This window comes from Pteropus medius, unplaced genomic scaffold (genome assembly GCF_902729225.1).
Source record: "Pteropus medius unplaced genomic scaffold, Ma_sr-lr_union100, whole genome shotgun sequence".
Taxonomy (NCBI): domain Eukaryota; kingdom Metazoa; phylum Chordata; class Mammalia; order Chiroptera; family Pteropodidae; genus Pteropus; species Pteropus medius.
Window position 1 is genome coordinate 601,546 of NW_024352785.1, and position 22,503 is coordinate 624,048.

General features: G+C 33.9%; 1 protein-coding gene across 23 annotated transcripts in view; it reads left to right on the forward strand.

The window, feature by feature from the left end:
* The window catches only part of PAM (peptidylglycine alpha-amidating monooxygenase), a 221,986-nt gene that overhangs the window by 135,168 nt on the left and 64,315 nt on the right, over positions 1–22,503 (forward strand). For all 23 annotated transcript variants that reach the window (XM_039848359.1, XM_039848361.1, XM_039848365.1 and 20 more), the window contains 2 exons: positions 481–566; positions 1,969–2,052. In XM_039848359.1, the coding sequence (XP_039704293.1) occupies positions 481–566; positions 1,969–2,052 (170 nt within the window). The remainder of the gene's footprint in view (positions 1–480; positions 567–1,968; positions 2,053–22,503) is intronic.

Here is a 22,503-nt window from a genome sequence, read left to right on the forward strand (position 1 = left end):
CACTGATCCCCGAAGGGGAAAGGTGAGAGATTTCTTTTGGTTCACTTCTAAATTTCCTTGGCGTTAACTTTGGTTTATACAGACTCTCTATGCAATGCTTATTTTTCTACCTAATTACATAGTGTGCACTCCACACGTGAACATATTGAACTAGAAATTATATTCTACCACAGAGGACTGTTTTACTTTGGATAAGAAACAACCAAAAAAAAAAAATCTCCTTTTATATGTGCTTTTTTCACATGGAAACTATTCTTTATTAGGATCTTAAAGCTGATATGACAACAATGGTAATATATTGTATTACCATTAATATATATTAATGTATTATTTTACTTTGCTTTAATGTATTATTTTAATATTTTAATGTATTATTTTATTTTGCTTTCAAGTGTTTTTCCTACCCTCCCCCTCATGGTGAGTGATTTATAGCATTTTACTACTTAAATATTCATTTATAGCTACTTTTTTTTTCTTCAGGTTTTGTGATGAAGGAACCTGTACAGATAAAGCCAATATTCTTTATGCCTGGGCAAGAAATGCTCCCCCTACCAGACTCCCCAAAGGTATATCTAAGGCCTCTTGGATATTTTCATATTAAGCTGCGTAATTTCTGATTCCAAAGTACTTTTTATTATACATCTTTTCCAACAGTTGTTGACAGTGTTCTGTTTTGCAATTTCACACTACAAAATACCTGTATAATCTGCTTTGTATTGAAAAGCTCATTTAGGTAGTTACTCTTTCTCTGCATCTCTTTGGTAAGTAATTTTCCCACACAGCAGTTTAGATAGAAAACAACCAAGTATACCTCAAGCCACCTTTGGCCTATGGCACATTGGTTCTTGACAGCAGGAGCATTTCATTAGCCAAGAGAGCTAGGAAAGAAAAAAATTGCTGTTTCAGCAAACAGATTTTATTCTTTATAGTCCTGGACCCTGGGTATTTAATGTGATGCCAAACCTCAGTTGGCTTTCTGACTTCACCTCTAAACTGTTCATAGCTTCCTATATGTAAGTGAATTACCAGACTCTCTTTTATTACTTGAATGTTTCTTAATATCAAAGAGAATGTACAGTTGTTACGAAATAGGTCGGCCAGGGTTTGGGGATGGTGTCTTGTGAAGAAGCACTTTTCTCTCTTGCTTCTCTAACTCACGTCATCTCTAACCAGTGTCTGTTTTACTTTGCTTCAGTGAGCTTCAGAATCCTCTCTATAGTTGACCAGGCCACCACTACTAAACAAGTTTGGAAACTAATAAGGGGTCTATCATAGATTTGTTGACATTTTAAAAATTCATTAGTAGAACAGATAGAAAAAAAATATTTCTCCACAAAAAAAATTTTTCCACCTATAAATATTTTTTCTACAGACTTTTTTTTTAGCTTACTAGGAAACTCTATTAATAATATGACTATTAGGAACCCTTTGGACTCCAAAAATTTATTGGCATACTGGACTTTGTGATCTAGTTTGTAATGGTTTCCTCAATGAGATTTTTGCAGATACCTGTTTTCATGTGGAAAGAAAAGTAATTTCTCTAAGATGCTCCTAAGAAGTCTATTTTCTATATTCAATCAGAAAATATAAATGAACATGAATATATACAAACAAAATTAAAGAATGGGTATATATATATATATCTGTCATATACTGAAGGACAGAATTTTGTTTTGCTTTGTTCTGTTTCTTTCAAAATGAGTGAATTGTCCTCTTAAAGTGTAACTGATTACTCTAGTTCTGAAGTGGGAACTATGTATAGAATTCTATCAGAGCTTTGAGAAGAATCTATGATAGAGTAAATTAGAAATTTTCAGTAAATGCCTAATTTATTTTCATATAACATAATTTCATATGTGACTTGCTATTTTATTCCCCTTTGGATTTCATTGATCAGCAACCTGAGATTAGGCTCATTTTAGATTTCCATTTCTAAAATATTAATTTTTCTTTTTTGTAAATCTTTAGGTGTTGGATTCAGAGTTGGAGGAGAGACTGGAAGTAAATACTTTGTACTACAAGTACACTATGGGGATATTAGTGCTTTTAGAGGTAAGTTTTAAAATGGTGGAACTAAGCATACTTTCCGTACTATAGTGTTTAAAATATATGTACTAGCTGTTATCCACATAAAAACATGAAGACTTGACTGCAACCTTGGCCCACTAGGAAACAACTACTTTTGTTTCTTTTAATTTGGGTCTATTGAGGAAACAACTTTTATTTTGAAGGATGTATTCTCTTATGCATATATTCTCTTATGCATCCTACCATGCTTTCTCCTATGCTGAGTTTAAGGTTCTTCGGCTTTCCAATGTAGTATCTTATCTACCTGCTGCTATTAAGGGATTCCTTCCAGGCAGCATTGTCAGGGTAGGAGACAAGTAATTTATTTATATTGCTATAAGCAATCCCTTGGGAGAGTCAACAAATTTTGCAGTACCAGGAGTTCTCAAACACTCAGGCTCATGTCAATGCTTTATCGATAAAGCATAGTTGCACTTCATGAACTCATCCATTGTCCACTGCACTAATGCAGAAACCACCCACTCCTTAGCCACCCACTGCTAAGCACTGCCCTAGACACCTGTTGCTCTACTCTTGATTGCTGTTCATTTAAATGCTCCTTTCCTTATTACGGAATCGTTAACATGAGGAAGGAACCTCATTCCCAAGGCAACCGGGAGTGGTGCTTGTTATTCCTTCTGCTGCACTTATCAAAATCCAACTGCATTTATTCCAGGTTCACACTCTTGTGTTCACTGGAGTATAAACATTAAGCAGTCTTCTTAGCTTGTCAGCTTTTATAGTATGTCTTGCTGATTTACACATATTCCCCCAAGTTCTCTAATTTAACATTATATTTCTATTAACTAACCAGGTACATTTCCATCTCCAGACACATTAGCTTTCTACCCCCAACTAAATCTAAAAGTATAAATCTAAAAGTATATGTCCATCTCTGCCTATGAAATGTTCTCTGGGGCCTTTGCTGAAAGCACCTCATGTGGTGAAAGGTTCCATAGATTCTCAGCATTCAAGACTGGGACAATAAAGCAATCTGCCTCTGGAAAAAGATGTTGGAAAGAATAATTTTATATAATTGAAAAATTATAATTAGTACTGCACTCAGATATGTTATCAATAAAACAAGCTCCTGTGGACCAGCCCATGACCCCAACTTCCAAATAAAACTTGTTTTTGCATTAAAAGTATGTTTTGAGTTATATATAAATAGCTTTTCATTTCTGGTACAGAATCTAATCTTAAGTTGTTAACTGTTTGTAGTGCTAAGGCAAGGTATGGTTGAAAACAAAGGAATGTATGTTTCTATTTAAGGAAAAAAGAAAAATTATCTGCTCTAAAAATTTACTCATGTTGGTATCAGTGGAATAGGCAGATTCTAAGACTGCTGACTTCCAAAGCACTGAGAAGACTATAATTTTTCTGAAAAGGTAAAGAAGGCTCTCCTTGACCACCACAGCTAAGGAGCTGGTCATACCCCCATACTCCCCTTTCCCCACTCTATATTCCTTTGTAGAACCTTAGACTTTACTGTTCGACTTAATTCCTTTTAGCTTTGTAGTACCTCCTAAGAGATCCTGCACTGATGCCCTAGGAAAATGTTTTTAAAATATATTATTGTAATAATTTAATTTATTACTGATGAGGAATTTGTTTTGTAATTTGTTTAATCTAGATGTAATTAAAAATTAGATATCTAATATATAAATATAGTTATTTTTTACTGTAAGAGACTGATGAGAAGCTTTTATAGTAATTTTTTATTTTTCACTTTTTGAGAACCATCTTTGTGAAAGAAGATATATGTGAGTTATGAGGTAGAAAGATTGCTAGTCTTGTAATTCATAGACCTTATCGTAATATAATTAAAATATAAACAAAAAATGTTGTTCACTTAATTCATTCAGTAGTATTAGATATTATCTTGTACCTTAAGCTATACATGGCTTAGAATAGTAAATAAACACATGGGAAAATATCAAATCTCAACTATAACAATGAGAGAGTATTTTACATTTATTAAATTAGGGGTGAAGTAGAAATTGAATTATAATACCCAGGACTGCCAGGGTTTGGATAAATCTGGTATAGTTTGGAGAGCTTTGTAAATTAGTGCAGTGTATTTGGAGCAACTTTACCATATTATATATATACATTTCATATAGAACATTAAAATCTTGCTCTAGGCTTTATTCTTAAAAAAAAAAGAGGTTTTTTGTTTTTTGTTTTTTTTTCATTTTTTTAATGAGCTACATACCCACAGTTATTTATGTACTGTTAACTGTTACTATGGAAAACCAGAAAGTTAACAAATGTCCCTTAATAGAGAACTAGTTAAATAAATGTTATAACAACAAAAATAACTAATCATGAAATTTTATATAGGCTGTATGTATGCTTATATGTTTCCAAGGATTATAAGGAACAAGGGGGAAAAAAGAACATAGTCAATAAGCATGAAAGATGGAATTGTGTTATTTTTTTCCCTTTAGAATCTTAAAACATTATCTTTATACTTTTAAATCCCACAAGTAGAAACACTATGTTAAATCCTTCAGTACCTGCCAATTAGTCTGCCACGTTCCAGCTTACACTCTCTTGACAAAGAGGAGTTAATGTATATCTCTACATGCCCTATTTGATTTATTATAAGAGTGACTTGACTTTAAAAAATTTCTATATTGTGATTGTACACTTATCTCCAGATGTACATGGAAGTAGAAAATAATTCTATTATATATTTTAATGGTTAAAAATACATTATATATGTTGTGTATGTATTATATATACACACCCATATATAATCATATTCATGTCAGTGAAGATTTGAACTTAATGTTGTCAAAACTATTGATGATATTTGAAGAATATAAATTGTAAATCAGAAACAGACTATAATTATGAGGAAATTACTGCAGTCTTTTGAAAAATGGGTAAATGTTTGGCTTAAGAGTATGAGCACTTTTCTACACAGGGAAGATTTTAGAAAGGTGAGAAACTTAGGACTTTTCTTCAATAAAGCACCAACAGTGAAGGTAAAATATCTTCTAAAATTTGTTGGAATTGATCAAATATCAGAGAGAAGAATATAACCTGAAACCAACTGGGTATGCTTGGACTGTGATCTCTATTAGTAGGAAAAGATTGAATGTGATTTTAGAGTGAGTTCTGTGGATTACATGGAAATATTTGTTTTGTTTTGGTTTTTGTTTGTTTTGGAAATTTCACAGAATGTGAAGCTGCAAAAACATCATTTATAAACAGCCAACTTTATTAAATGCCATGTCAATCACAGTGTCAGACCTTTGCTGGGTATAGTAATCTCACTGCCCTAAGGCTTTCAGTATATTCTACCAGGAAAAACAAGCACAAAAACAGGGTGTTTATAGGCAATAATAGAAATGTATAAGAAAGCTGTGGAAAGGCAGAACAGGGGGATGTCATCTGTGAAAAGCTTCTTAGAAGATGGAACCAGAGCAAGAATTCGAATGGAGATCAGAAGCCCCCATGTAGGCAGGGGCAAGGGGAAGACACAGTCAAGACAAAGGTTTCAACACAGGGGAATAACAAGTAAAAAGCCTCATGTCCACAAGGAACGAGTAGTAATTTGGCATTACTGGAGTGTGAAACGGAAAGAGGGAAGTGGCAAGAAATGAGAAGAGAGGTGAACAGTAGGGACCAGACCCTAAATATTTTTGGTGGGACTTGAATCTGTAGGCACTCAGAGTGCTTATCAGCCAGGCAGTAACCTGATGAGATTTTTCACTTTAGTCCGGGGCTTGAAGGCCTTATGAAGAAAGGGTCAGGGCTCTAGGAGGCCAAGGTGAGATAGGATTGGGACTCTAGAAGGCCAGAATGAGTTCTTTTTTAAATGTAATCTTCTTTTTACAAATCAAAATTCTGTGGCAAACAGAATGTAATCTAATTAGAAATGAAAGCTCCATGTAAGCAATAGCATAGTACAGGGATTAGGTGATCAATCTCTAAGATCAGGTGGCCTGGCAATGGCACTTGCTAGTTTCGTTATACTTACTTACCAGGCTCAGCCCTCCTCATCAGTAAAGTAGAGTCTTAATGGTTTATCTAAAGATACCTGCTAAGTACTCGGTAAATAATAGCTAGTATCATTATGGCTCCTATAAAAGGCTTCAAGGGGACATAAATTCTCCTAAATGCAATCTTTTGTTATAGTTGCCCGTAACATGAAGAGTACGTTGGTTACTTTTCAAGGGTGTTATAATTTCTCATTATGTTTAGACACAAAACTGTGTTCACATTTGTCGCACAACAGTTTTTGTTATTCTTAGTTCAGTAACACAAAGATAAACTTTAAGATCAAGTCCCTGCACTTAAAGAAATTAGGATAGTGGAAACCAGAGATTCCTCTTGGTTCTTTTTTTTGCTAAGTTTTTTTCAATAAAGTCTTGTTCCAAAGAGAAAATTCTCCTGAGATTGTTGCAGAAGTTTGCCACATTTTTTATGGATGTTTTAGCCCAGGGGAAATCTTAAAAAAAAAAAAAACTGGCCTCTCCTTTCCGAGTTGCTGGCATTAGCTTATTAGTCTCCAACTGTAACTCATTTCTCAAACTGGAAAACCCATGCACTCGTGAACTGAAGTTGGAACTAATATTCTTAAAATGGAGGTAAGGATCTCTTCCCAAGTACACAAGCTCTGTCTTTGGGTTGGCAAAATTTCCAAGATACAGACTTACTGTCCTTAAGCTCTTGGTGCATAGAGGAAAATTCCAGCAGATATTATCAAGGACACAGACACCACACACACACACACACACACACACACACACACACACCCACACACCTTGCTTCCACCCTTTCATCACAGCCCTCGAAGTACAACTACATTTTAATATGTTTTGGGGAGTATAGCTAAAATATTTGTTTTCCTTAGATTGAGTATTTAATAATTATATTTTAAATGAGATAAATGATACCTGGGATCTTGTTTTCAACTCTTCTTTATGTGAGTTCTAAGAAGTTTAGTTTCCAAATTTCTGGGGTTATATTAGTAAAATCAGATCCTAAAATTCTAGTTAGAACCCTTAGAGAATGAATCATTTTCAATAGCCAAGTTTTCCAGAAAGCAAAGGTTTTAACTCTTTAAGTACTATAACTTGAAAACATTTTGTACAGAAATCTTTTCCAAATATAATATGTGCTTTATGAAATTAAAATGGGTGGTAGATGTTAAATGCTAACAGCTTTGCCCAACATAGAGTGAACTGGCAATAAATGTTAATTGCCCTCCTCATCTTCTTCCCCCTTCTCTTTGTAATTTTGGGATGTCGTTCTGAATATCAACTACTACACAGTGATTTCTCTTACAATTTTAGGAGTAGCTGGAGTTTTTCCATGTTGCTGGTCTTACTGTCTTCTGTCTGCTTTTCTGGTTTTCTAGAGCTTCCTCTGTTGTCAAGCTCCCACTTCAACTCATTTTAATTCAAACAGCACTGCATAGAGGCAAAGATGAATAAGAACAAATTCTGCTTCTGTAGCTTACCGTCCAGTGGGGACAAATAAAAATAAAACAATAACTGTAATCACATGAGCCAAGTGCGCAGTTTATGCAGTGAGAGCAGGGATTGAGAGGCAGGCAAGACCACCCCAAGTTTAGAAAGAGGTTTCATGTTGGCAGCCTTCTCCCTTGTTCTAAATTATTTGATGCTTTAGATGTGGAATGTAGGTAGCTAAATTTCATATCATTGTTTGTAAATTTAGAACAAACAAACACTGAATTGAAGCCCTTAAAAAGAACTTTTTGAATAAAATCTTGGGAACACTAGCGTTTGGACTTGATGATCTTCAGATTTGAATCTCCTTGCCTTCTTTGTATTATTTTATCCCGGCTATATTCCGTTTAAGGTGTGGCTTCTCAATAGCTTAGTTCCAGACAGCTGGGTGTTATTAGACATAGAGCGTGATTTCATGCAAGCACACTCTACACTCATACACACACAGGAGGAGCCCCTATCTCACCACAAATGAAGTAGTAGAGTGGCATGAGGGACTGGAAAAGTGGCAGGCAGAAGGACTCTAGAGGAATTCTAATTCCTCTCTGACTCCTGCCACATCTCTGCCTTACAAAATCACAGCCTGGAAGCTATTGGAAAAAGCTCTGAAATTGTAAACCCAGGAAAAGTCCCTTGCAAATGCATTTTTGAACAAGATGGAGCATAGATCAGTAGCAGGACAGCTACACTTAAAATTATTTTATTCCAAGATAAAGCAGATTACTGAATTCAGTGTAAGCATTAGAGTGCTCTTGACTCCTTGCTACCTGATTGCCAAGATAGCAGGAAACTGGATGGAAGATTGCTCCCCGTTGCTTCCTCTGTTCTCCTGTCTAAATCTATCCTAGTAGCTTCCCCCTGCATGCTTTCTGGCGAAATAGACAAGCCTGCTATTACTCACTTCTCTGCAAAGTAAGGGATACTATGAATCAGGGTATTTAAACCCAGGTATTTTTCAGTGTTCTGGATTACTTTCCATATTTAAGAATCTCTTTTGAAATCGCAAATATGGAGGATGTTGTTAATGCTTCCCCACCCTGGCATCCACCATGGAGATGCCAGAAATCCATTGAGTCTCTACACTGACAAAGACATAGATGGCACCTTTCTAGCACTCAACTTGGCCTTCCCTGAATAGGACCCTGACGTGCGCATAGTCCAGCAAGCCTAATCCTCTTCCAGAATATAGCAGGTTAATTCTTCACCATCGCTTTTCATTCGAGGGCACATCTAATGTTTCTGAGTTCTCAACACCAGGGACAGCCACCTGTCTAAACAAGCCTCATCCCCAGCAAATACAGAAATATGGTTCCAGGAAAGGTGTGCTTTACCTCAGTTTACCTTTTCTGTCCCAAGGCTGTGATACCCATGCCATTCAGCAAGTCTCCTTTCTCCCCACCCCTCAACTCTCAGTTCCTATTTCTCTACTATTCCTTGATATGGGAGTACAGACTTTTATTGAAATACTTTGGGTCAGATATGGTTTGGAATTAAGAACTTCTAACCTTTCTGAAAGGTACTCAAGTGCATAAACGATATATTACATTACGTCACCTTCAGGGCTCTGGAACACCATCCTTAATCAAATACGCTAATATTACTATAGCAAAGTGTTTAAATAGCTACACTATAACAGATGAATAAAGACCATAAAAAGCATCACTTTTGTTCAGGTCATATTTTGTTGTCAAACATCATGAAAAAAACTTTAAATTTCCAGAGCTTCTAGAGTTGCAAAAAGTTCTAGGAAACGTATTCCTTAATGGATGATTATTTGTTAAAATACTAACAGATGGGAGGACTGGATATATTTGAATATTTTCCCTTAAAATAATCTCTCTCACACTTTATTTTTCATCTTTTGGAAAATACAGAAAAACATTAAAAAGAAAAGTAAAAAAATCACTCACAATACCTTACTGTTTAAAAAATCTAAAATATGAGCGTTGTCACTCATGTCTCTAAAGATATTAAAAAACACAAATACACTTCAAATATCTGAATTGTATAGTATGTGAATTATATCTTAATAAAGCTATTGAAGAAAATGTATATAGAGTAAAAAGAAAAAAATTATAATACCCTCTTTAATCCCATCTCCCTTTCTCTTCCCACCCGAACTCCAGATAACTACCATTTATAGCTGCCAACTCTTTATATGCTTATCCCAACATTTCCATATATGCACAGAAACCAGAGATATGTATATAGGCACTTTTTCTTTTTTTTTGGACAATCATCAGATCATACTCTCCACAGATCTGCATCTGTTGTTGTTTTTAATTTAACAATATACCCTGGGCATATTTCTAAGACAGAACATGTAAAACTCTTTCATTATTTATAATGACTTCTTAGTAGTAATTTATACATCCTGTTCCCTATTAAAGACTTTTAGGTTCTGGATTTTTTTGCTATTACAAGCAATACTGCAGTGAACGTTAATGTTAGAAATGTTAGAAAAGTTTGTCACTTCAGGGTAGCTTTCTAGAAACGAGATGTTTAGGTCATGGAGTGTATAAACCTTAACACATTCCACCAAATTACTCGACAAAACAGGTTTTCCAATTTACAATCCACAGTTAATGAGCAAGCCCCATGTCCTTACCTACACTAGTTGTTTTCACACTTGAAAAATTTTGCCCAGTATTTACTGAAACAAAGGAACTTCTCTTGTTGTTTCATTAAAGGATTAGAATTAGCTGGAAGATCTGAATAGAATTATCTCTAAAGTACATAGTCTAGGTCAGGATTTCTCAAGATCTGACCTGAGACCTGCACCAGAATCTCCTTGGGGTGCTTTTTAAAATAAAAATTCCTGGTTTCAACCAGACCTGAATCAGATGCACAAAAAGTAGAGGTGTACAGGAGCTGGCTCATATTGACTCACAAGAGCCAATTGTTAATTTTCATATCTTTTGTGAGCTTATCATTAATTGTAGCCATCATTAAAAATAAAGGCAATAAATACTCAAAACTTATAACTTCCTAATTATTTTACCATATTTTAATATTATCTGTCTTCTTGAGGGTATTTATTTCTATTGTATTCGTATCGTGGAAATACTATAAAATTGTGTGTTAACTGTTCATGTCTTCCAACCCAGTGTTCATTAGTAGCTCGAAATCAACCATGATGGGAAATTTTACATTGTGGAAACTGAAAAATGCTGCAAATCAATGCATGATAAATTATTTTGTTGGCTCTTGAGATTTAAGAAAATGATGGGAAAGATATTAGAAATGCAGATTATTGTGACTAGCCAAAAGATTGAAGAAATATTCTTCTAGTATTTAAAAGCTATTATTAATACAACAAAATTTTGCTCACATTGTTGAGGAGCAAGTACAGTTCCAACGTGTGTCTTTGTTGTTTCAATAAACAAGAATATCAGCAAGCATTCCGAACTACTCACTCATCAGTTACAACCGTAGGTTGGCTATGGAAAAGTTCATCAAAAATTAAGAAAAGAATTCTGTGAAATTCAACTGAATTTACAATAAAAAGTATTATATATTTTTTATTAGTTGTAAATGTGAGCTGCACATCTTTTATATTAAAAACTATAATAAATTTAGATATACGCACATATGCATATTTTTTCAGAAAGCCAATGCACACCACTGAGCCCAGGATTCGAAATTTTAACAAGCTCCCTAGCCGATTTTTATGCAAACTAAAGTTTAACAACTGAGGCTCAAATTTTCCTAGTAAGGATTGAAGTTACTTCTTTTTTTTTTTTTTTTTCCTTGTACTATAGATATGTCAGGACAGTCTCCTAGGGCTTGGGACAGCAGCAGAATAATTTGCATTTACCAAAATATGTACAATTAAATCTCAATTCTCTTAAAAAAGAGAGAAGCTTTGAAAGAAGAAAATTCAGTTAATTACTCTCCAGTTATTCTAGCACTTTATTTTACTTAGAAATTTGAAGGAAAGTTTATTTTTATTCTTTTTCACAAAATTTGGTTTTTGGATTTTAAAATGTTATAATAGTAGAAGCCACTTACAATGCATACATGACTTTCTTGGACACTTTCTTGTCTATATATAGGTGTGCAAATAGTTCTCCTTTACACTGAAGCTAGATAAACCTTTCTGAAGAATGAGCAAAAATATGTTATATCCCTCTATTTATTAAATTTTTAATTTTTAATGTGTAGGGTAATAGAGACTAGAAAGTGAAAAATAGCAACCATGACAGCAACTCAGAAATTATTGGCAAGATAACATTCAACTTGCATGAAATTCCATAGATTCTTCAGCCTTTTCAGATAAAAGAAATTGAAACCTGGCCGAAAACACATTGTTGAAAAGAAAACAATGACTTTTATTTCCTTCTGAAACAAACAAACAAAAGGAGTAAAAATCGTAGATCTTAGTGTTGTGTACTAATTCGTTTTTAAAGCACTTGTTTTTAGTACCAGAGACCGAGTCTTTGGGGTGATAGCACGAAAACAGCATGACTAGAAGGGATCCTCTAGCCCAGCCCCTCCATTTTAAAGAATGGAAATCAATGTTAATAAAGGTTGAGTGACTTGCCTAAGTCACTTAACTTAGTGACATAGTATAACTGGTATAGCTACTAGTCCAATGCTATTAAAATGAGAATTTAATTTGTATTAGCTTTCTAGTTTGTATATGTACCAAAGTTCACATCCTAACTATATAAAAGAAGTGATGGAGTCAGTATTTCTAAAAGTCCTTTGAACCACTAGGAATGAAGGGGAATGAATTTATTCATGCACAAAAGAGTAAATATGAATAAAGATTGGGATCGTTTGCCTCATCTCATTTATGCCTTTTCATTCTGATGTATGAAGTAATCCACTTCCCTTATCATGCAGTGATATTTCTAAACCAGGTTGCTTGATAACCCCACTGATTTCAGAATAATTATAATCGAATGTTCTTCATGTTCTTCTGTAACCTTCATTATACACAAGCAGCTTGATGTGAGTCATGGGAATGATTTTAGGACTATTCAGTACCTCTCAAATGATCGAAAAGAAGCCTATTATCTTGAAGCATTCTTTTGCTCTTGCCAATCTCGTCACTTAAGTATGAGCTCCCTGATTCTCTAGCTTCCAGTATTTCAACTTTGTTAATCATCTTCAGTATGAAATCCTAATGATCCTTATTGTCATTCATTTCATGGGACACCTGTTTATTTTAATATCTAAATATCTTCATTAAGTATCAGGAATTACATATTCATTCATTTGGTTATGATAAGATATGTAAAGAACTGTAGCATTCCTTTTTAAAGAACATATTCAGAATGTTCTTTATGCTTTATAATGTCTTTTTAAAGCAATTTGACATTGAACAATATATTTAGCTTAAGTGATGAGTTTTGGGGGGAAGAAATTTTTCCCTGATACCATTTAGTTTTTCACATTTTCTTGTTGTTGTTTGGTTTGTTTGTTTTTGTTTGTTTGTTTGTTTTGAGAAAGCCTTATACTTTACCCACATTTTACCCTTTTGCAATTCATATTTTTTAATCATTCATAATTAACTCCTTTTTGAAGGTGGTCAGGGCTTCACAGTGATCAGCTAATTAATGTCATATAAATTAGTAGCAGATAACATTTCATTTTTCAACTAAAAGAAATTAAGAGGAGAAATAAAAATTAAGAGATGCAATTAGGTTTCTATGAAATCAAGATCAGCGCACTAACACTATCCAAGGCATTTTTTTTTTTCCACATACTCCACACATACTCTATCTGGTTTCTTACCCCTTACCCTGTCCCTCAGGCTCCCTTCAGTGCCTTTCATGTTTACATTTGTTTACTGTGTTCTAGGAACTCTGGTTAAAGATGGATGTTGTTAGAAATGTTAAGATTCATACATTCCATTTCCCATTTACTAGTAATTCTTTTTTATGTTAGTTGACTGTCTTACTTGTAAAATGGGAAAAGTACCCTAAATAAATATATGTCCAAAAAAGCAATCGATGAAAACCATTCAAATATAACATATAATGATGTTTACAAAATAATCTGTTAGAAACATAAAAGCCAAGCTTTCCTAGGCCCGTAAGAGACCCTTCTAACCTCCCTGTTTCTGCCGACAGAAACAATCATTACTCTCATCTTCATCCAATTTGGAAACTCTTCATCCTGCTCTCTGTTTCTTTTCATTACATATTAACTCTTTTTTTTCTCCATCTTTGAAAACGTTCAAGAGACTTTCTTGTAGAGATGGTTCTCCTCCCTCACACTATTCTTGTCCCATTTCTTTGCAAGTATGCCTTATCCTGGTTTATCCAACCTAACTGTAATGCACCACCTATTTATAATTATTAATAACTGACAGAGAAAAATGTGGTCAGTAACCACAGACCCTTCTACACTGACCCTTTATCTTACAGTATAAAGACTTGTTTAGGTCTGAGGGAATTTTGAGAGATGATTTGGGTCGCCAAGGGGTTTCAGTGTTTTTCCATTAATAGAGTAATGATACTTAGCATTTTATACTACTTCTCAACTCAGAAGTGCTTTATAAATGTTTCTTCATTAAGCCTCATACTACATTACAACATAAACATATTGAATGACTGAAAATTAATGCTAAATCAAATATATGAGCTCTAATGTTCCAAGTGTATTCCCTAATTAATACCAAAGGCTACATGCATGCATAATCATATGTAAATTAGATGCTTAGGTTTATTTTTCATTGAAAAACCTGAACACAATACACAATAGTATTTAAGTCGATGAAGATAACTGGGTTGAAAACGTAGCCACTGATTTTAGGTGACTTTCAAAAAACACTTTCCAATTAAGTACAGCTTATGCAGAATATAAACTTCTTATTTTCAAAATAGGTTACCCTCTATCATTCATGAGCATTTAGAGGTTTAAGTTAAATAAAAGAGGGAGAACATGTTACACAAAATAGTTGAGAATTCAAAAGGGTGTGAATGGTAAAAAATGTGTGTGTGTGTGTGTGTGTGTGGTAGAAAATACCTTTCAAATGATTCAGAAATTCATAATAGAGGATTTTATATGAGAAATGTGTTTTTGTTTTATATTTCAAATGAAATTTAAAACTTTCTTTGATCAAAACTCTTAAAGTCCCTTTTCATTTCTATACTTTTACAGGTACATTCTGCCCTCAGTGGCAGGGAACAGACAATAATTGGCAGAATGCAAAATAAAATTGAGATTATCATTTTTAAAATGAATATATATTAAAAACCAAGATACAGAAGTAAAAAGTGATTGTAGGACTTTTCACTGAGAGAAAGGGGAGATTAAAAAAATATTTGTAAGTAACCAGGTAAAACATTAAAAATTGTTCAACCAAAGCCTATGAAGCTAGTGGAAAAACTAGTTAAATGTGCCTGGTTTTAGCCAAAACACAGCTTCTTCAGAAAAACAAATAAATTTTTAAATATGGTCTGTATATAAACATAAAGATTTAAATTTTAATGCCTCAGGAAGGGGACACAAGTGGAGGGCTTTTACTGCTTGATCAGTGTGCTGCTTACAAGGATGTGTTAGTTTTTTTTTTCTTTTAATTCCTGAAGCTGTACCTTCTGATTTGTGCACTTTTCTTTATATTACAGTTCAACAAAAAGTTCAAAATCTATCAATAATTTAAAAACTTGGTGCCATGTTTTTAAAAACACTGTGTTTACCAGTTGTTTTGTCTTTTAATTTTATTTCCTCAAAAGTGTGATTCTGAAACAGGTTCACAATTCTGAGAGAGAAAAAAAAACACTGTAAATCATAAGCTTTGCTGTAAGTTTTTTTTTTTTTTTTTTTTTTTTTTTTTTTGCATTCATAAAAGATGGAAACAGGAAAGTGCTCTGACATTAGTCCTGCCATAACATCCTCCACAAACAGAGCAGTTATAAAAACACTTTGGTGAGCCTGCCTGTCTGCTTTCCATTTGATCTCTTGTGGGAACAGCACGAACCATCATTTGTGAAAGTTGTCTTCTTGCAGGATGGGTAAATGCATTTCTCTTCCTTGCCACGGGACAAATGGAAGCTGGTAATTTCTAGTGCCATAGCAGTGAATACAAAATCAAAAGAGGCTTTCTCACTGCAGTGACAGCTTCAAAACGAATTCTTTTTTGAAGACTTTTTTTCCCCCATAGTGCTGGTTTATTTAGCACTGAAGCTTGTCTGCTAAGTCAGCTTTCAGAAGCCTCCAGGAAACCTTCTGTGCTATTTATGTAGTGTGATAACAGTGCCCCTATTTCAGTTACATTTGCTAAGCAGATACACATTTGCCGTGGCAACTTAAAATGTTAGTGTCTTTTTGAATGGAGACTATTTTATATATATCACTGTATCTGTAACTGGAGAGTCCTGATATTCTGAGAACATGTTTTCAGGGATCTAGGAATTCTCTAAGAGATACTTTCTCACTTGAATTTTGTTTTGAAGAGACTCTAATAAAAAACTTTAATATATGTATTTTCTGGTTAATTTGGAAGATCATCTTTTTACTGAGTAAGTCAAGTGGCTTTTGGACCTGCATTTATAATCTAGGTGGTACCAAAAGAAAAAGAAAGGAAGAAAAAAAGAAAAAGAAAGAAAGTAGAAAGAAAAGAAATGGCTTCACTTCATTAAAATCAGGGTTCCATGTAATGTGCCTATGCCCAGAGTGAACACAGGAAAGAACCCTATCTACTGTTCCCTCTGCTATTTTCTATTTGCCTCCTACACTTGTGTTTATCTCTCTGCTGCTGCAGGGTTTCAAATGTACAGAAATAACTTTTTTTTATATAACAACACAGTCCAACTGCATAGAAATACTTTTTTTTTTTTTTTTTTAACAACATGGCCCAGCCAACACAACTGACAGCAGTCTGTTCCAATGCTAGGAAAACTGGCCTTGTTGGCTCTACTAAGAGATCTCAACTCTCTACTCTCCTAAGGGATTTTCCAAGTCATTTTGACTATTTGAAAATTTCCCTGACATAGAAATGAATCCCCAAGTAATCTCCTATTCTTGGTCACCTTGGGAGCCATGACTTAATCTTAGCAAAACATCAGCTGTCCCATTAATTTATTGTTGTTAATTTAGAACAAAGAACCATAAGATAAATACCAAGCCAGCTTAATAGTCAAATAATATTACAATATCTATGTACGAATATTATTGCGAAATTATTGGAGCATAGTGCGATATCCTTCATTCATTTTTGTTTGTTTAAGATGGGGAGAAGGTAACCTTTAAATTATGTTCAGGACACTGAAAAAGTGGAAGGGTATGATACTGTTTAGAACTATTTGCCTACAAATTTTCTAGAAAAGCTTTTAATATTAAAGATGTTACTTTGTTTTTAATAAGACTTGGCAATGATTTCAGGCATGCTTTTTCAAGACTTCCATAAGGAAAGGATCCATTATCCAAAACTGTGGTTAGGATAGTAGATAATTGGTGTGCTTTATCTTTTACCTTTACCTTCCTAGGAGAGAGTAGTGATTAGAAATCCACTCTATGACTGTCTTTCTGAAGGAAAGACAGTCAATTAGTGGAGTGTAGTTTATAACAATGCGTTGGATCCCTCAGGATCGATGGTTAACCTATCCTTTTATTGAAGCAGGAAACAACTAGGACAAGATGAGCTCATGAAGTGTAGAGGGCTACCTCTAGAGAGAAAGATTAGAAGACACCAACAGACTTCTAAGGACCTAAGATGTAATAGGTTATTATCATGCATTATTCCACATCCTTACTATACTACTTAGCTATAAATCCAAGCAGGAACTACAAGCTATTATTACAAAAGAATGGATAACTTCATATTCCATGCATTCACCTCCCATTAAGAAAAATGAACTTCCTGCTTAAATGGATGTCCTTAGTGCTTTTGGTTACTTATCCATTCTTGCTTAAGTCCTTTATTAGCTTCAAGATATTTCATAGATAAATGCCTTAGAAGTCTCAAATAAGTAGAAGTCTTTTTTTTTTCTTTTCAAGTAAATAATGTTGACTAAATATTAATACTTGAGAATCAGTTTTGATGCCTTGGTGTATTACCAGTTAGCTGAATTACTTTGGCCAACACTCTTAATTTCTGTAAACTCTTTTTTTCCTGGCTTATAAAGTGCAAGAGTTAAACCTTAATATCATCAGGGACCCTTTCAACCTGAAATTCTATGAGTCTGTATATTTTATAAAATACTTTGCTGTGGTTATACATCTCTGCCTAAACAGAAGAGAGCAATTTCTCCAAAAAGGCAGGCTGAGACTCTTGTGGAGCGGTCATCCTGTTTTCATCTTGTTCAAGATTAGATTCTGATTGAATGCTATTTTCAAGTCTTATCCAGTGTCTGTAAATACTTGTTTCTTTCATTATCAGACTACTCTTTAGAAGTCTTACCACTCAACCAACAGTACTGCATTATTAGACTCTTATTTTACATTTCGTTTTTTAAATGATTATTTTAACTTTTTCATTGTTAATGTCTTCACTTCTACAAAAGCTTCTAATACGTTATAACGAAATATAATAACATGTAATGAAATATACCTCCCAATGTCATCTGATACCTATCTAGTGAATGAAGTTTTATCTCCATATCTTAAAATCCATTAGGTTAAAATTATGTCTTATGGAAAGAGAACAGCAGTCATGAATGAGCCCTTTAACAGGGATGTCTTGGATTCAGTTCTCTGTAAATATAGAGCATCAATAGCTAAAAGTCACGTATTTTTCAATGTTCCTTAGAGAGGCAATGAACCTATAGACCAATACAATGAAGGAAAGAATGACTTTACTTTGGAATAAGAAAACTAAAGTAAGATAAATGAAACTACTTGGAAAGAAGAGCTGTCAGAATTTTTGCCTGATGACAGTTGTACAGGATAAGTGAATAAATATAGATTAAAACAACAATTTCAATATCAATATAAAAATGGCTCACTCCCTTTTCTACAAACATAAGATCCTGTTGAACTGACTTCTTCTAACCCAGAACTTGGAAAGAAGCAGATGGTCAGTTCAAGGGGAGCTTTATTAATAAAAGTCATGGAAGGACCTTTAAACAATGCATTATCAACTCTTTCACAATCATGTGGTCTCTAATTCAATAATTTCAATTCAGCCAGACCATGGTGTTTATTTCTTATTGAATGTCTTTATATCACTGATCACTCTATTCTGTATATACTAGTTCAGACCCTTCTGAATAAACATTTCTATTTCCATGTAGAGGATTTCTATTTTGTATAATACCTTTAACATACCATTTCATCATAATTCCTTTTTTAACCATCTCTTTACTCATTTAATATTCCCATGTTTCTTTCCCCCTTCCATTCCCATGTTACTAGTTTGAGGAATTTGATGTGCTTCAGTTTCTTCAATTAAAGAAAATCTAAACATATAACTGAAATATATTTATTAAAAGTAAAATATTCATGTGCTGAAATTTTTTGGAATCTACCAATAAAAAGAATAATCATAATAATAACAAACTTATTGAATTTTTACTATGCTCCAAATAGAGTGCTACATTCTTTACATAAATTATTTTATTTATAAACTGAAGCTTCTTAGTAGTATCAATATTGGTCACAAGCACAAATCTACCAAATATTAAGTAGATAATCTTCAGGATCCTACTCATTTTAGCAAAAGAACTCAATAGGCACCTAGTTGAAAAGTGATAACAATCTTATAAAGCACAATGGTCAAGTAAATGTGTGTGTGATTAAAATACACAAATTAATTCCAAACTTCACCCAACAAATCTTACATATTGTACATAGGAAATGTACAATATTTATAATGAAACATGAATCAGAGGACTCGTCCACTTTCTAGTCTACTTTTCATTCAAACAAATTCAGTCTTATAATTTCAGGCTATTTTAATCATTTGACTCATTACTGTTCCCATCTTTTTTTAAGCTGTGGTATTCCATTTCTGTGGTCTTCTGCCTTGCGTTAACTTTTTCATTTATTTCCTCTCCTCTACTCTCTCCTGTTTACTTTTATTCTAATTGATGAATCAGTCTTTCCTACCAACTTTTTTAGCTAGCCTGTGATTTTGATATTGAGTTCATTTTCTGTACATTTCTAAACTATCTCAGTTCTAATTTCATTTTTTCATCTTATGTGATAAAATATTAGCAGAAGCACTGATGTATTTCTTTATGATAATAAACCTTTTAAGTATCTTTCATTTTTATGATGATGCATGTCAGGGACAGATTTCATATATAGCCTCGTGAATGGAAATGAATTAATTCTTATGAGGCTTCATATCTTGTGGCAAAAGCACTGCATTACAATAGAAGGGCAGACAAAGTCAGAGCACACTGGAAATCATTGGTAAATTATGCGAAACTAACTGAAGTTTTTGAGTTCGCCAGAAGTAAGATCAGTGTAGGGGTTATGGAAATAATAATGCATCACTGCGGCAAGGATCACTTTGGAGTTAGAAGGTCATAATCTTCACACCAAACACTAGGCTGAAATATGTTTCTCTCCAAAGCTGCCACTTGGCTATAAGAATAGCTATGTACCTAGGAGCCTTCCAGACCCCCAGGGCACCTTGTTTGAAGGAGTTCAAGTTGCTCTCACTGGAACTTCTCACTGTGTCTACACATAAGCAGATGGGCTCTTCAGGTCAAACTGTAGAAAGTTGTACTGGAAAAGATCACAGTCATTTATAATACTAAAATTTGATTTTAAAATAATGACTATATGAATAACAATGGACTCTACTAATGTCTAAAATGTACGTAAATACGCATTTTAAGTATTTTTTTTTACTTGGAGATAGTTTCTAGAATTTTGTTCAGCTAAAATATCATTTGTTAAAATGTGTATTTGTCCATTACTAAATAACAGTTTCTTAAAGTCACAGTTAGAATTGTAATTCTATCACTTCATGGTTAAACAATGATGATAATCTAAAGTGTTATCTATAATTTAAACCATAATATCTACATGTTCATACACACAGGCACCTAAACACACAGCATAGTTTTTAGAATTTCTTCTGATTCACTGAATCAAATCAACCAGATAAATTTGATGCGAACAAATTTCTACAGCCACGAGTTAGAAACTCTAGTGTGATATTTTTAAGTGTATCTATTCCCTAATTTTCCTTCTGTGTATTTTCATTTCTGGAGCTTTTTATAAAACAGGCAAGATTTTCATTTTGGATCTTTATATTCACTCTCCCTTTACCTGATGCCAGAGAACTCAAAAGGGTGAGAGTCCAAAGAGGAACCAATGACCAGATTCTTGTCTTATGCCCCAAGAAAGAATTCAAGGACATGATGGACAGCAACCAGGAAAGCACAAGTTTTATTAAAGTGAAAGTACACACTTAAGGGAAAAGTGTGAGCAACTCAGAGATAGAGTCTGCCCTGAGCTAGCTGTCTGTATTATAGGCTTTTGTTTTCTTGGGAGTGGGCGTGTCCCAAGGCTATCCATTCTGCCTCCCAGTCTTGGCTTATTTCTCATGCCACCTGGAGGGAAGGAGGCAGCCCAAGGCCATCTATCCTATCTTGTCTCCAAGCCTGGGCTTGTTTCTCATGCTGGAGTCTCACACTTGAAATCAAAACAGGGAGAGGGCTGAGTAAGGATCTAAGGAAAAATTCCAGAACTGTATCCTGGAAGGGAAAGGAGAGGTGGGGGGACTTCCCTAGGCTAACTATCCTGCCTCAGACCCATATAAGATTTACACACTATAAGACAAAATTTGGTCTCTCAAATTCAGCTTTCCCTAAAGTCTTTACGTTATATAATATGTAAGTCAGAATTCAGTATATTTTTCTCTAGAATGCATTGATCATTTTATATTACAACTTGCGGTTTTAGCTGTTTTGTTATTGTGTGACATCTTTGACTTCCTTATAAGATATGGCATGTTGCTGATAAATATATGAGATTAAAAGAAAACCTGGTACTATGTCTTGGCAATGGAGTGAGTGGTGAGACTGTGGCTCACTTTTAAAACTCTAGAGGGAAGCAAATAGACAACAGTTATGTACTAGTGGCTATTATTTAATTTGGAGAAAACTTCAATAAGTGTGGTTATAAAATGTCTTCAAATTAAAATTTGTTTTTGGCTTATTTTTGTACTTTTTTGAGTAAAAAGCTCTCAATTTAGACAATTCTAATAAAGAACATTATTTAACAGAAAGATGCACTGTTACTGGCAGTAGCTGGTATGTTACTATTAGTAACATTCCTGCTTCTTTTAACTTGGTGACACATTTCAGCTTTAATGATAAACTTCTTTAATAGTTCCTGAAATGTGTCAATTTATTTATTAATTTTCTCATTTTATTTTTTTAAGTCATGGTAAAGAATATCAACCAAGGTGAATATCAAAATGTGATTAATTTGATTCTTTCAGTGCAAAGATATAATGTAAAACCGAGACAATTTTCATTGCACATTGACCCTTTTGCTTGGATGGACATGGTATGAGGGAAAAAATACTCTCTCCTGATATAGTTACTTAAAATAAAAAATTATAAAACCCGACATACAGTATTAATAAGTAATCAGTAAGTGCCAGGTAGTGTGCTAGGTGAGCACATTGCAGAATCCCGTTGCTCCAATTCTTAAAATCTTCCAATGGCTTCTTTACAGACAGAGAGTAAAAGCCAGATTCTTAACACACTCTTCATGGCATGGACAATCTCCAGCTTCATGGCCACTTCATCCTTCCTGGACCACAGTAGATAAAACAGCTACCTATTATCACTTATCCCATTGAGTTCACTGTGTGACATTAACTTGATTATATATTTGGTGTTTTGTTTTTCTCTGTCTCTCCTACCTAGTTTCCCTGTCTCTTCATTCCCATTAGAGCATAAGCACCATGAAAGCAGGATATTTGAATGTATATATTTTTACTGTATCCACAGCATATAGAACAGTGCCTGATTATCACAATTGTTCAATAAATATTAATCGAATGGATGGAAGATTATCCTTTTCTCAGAAT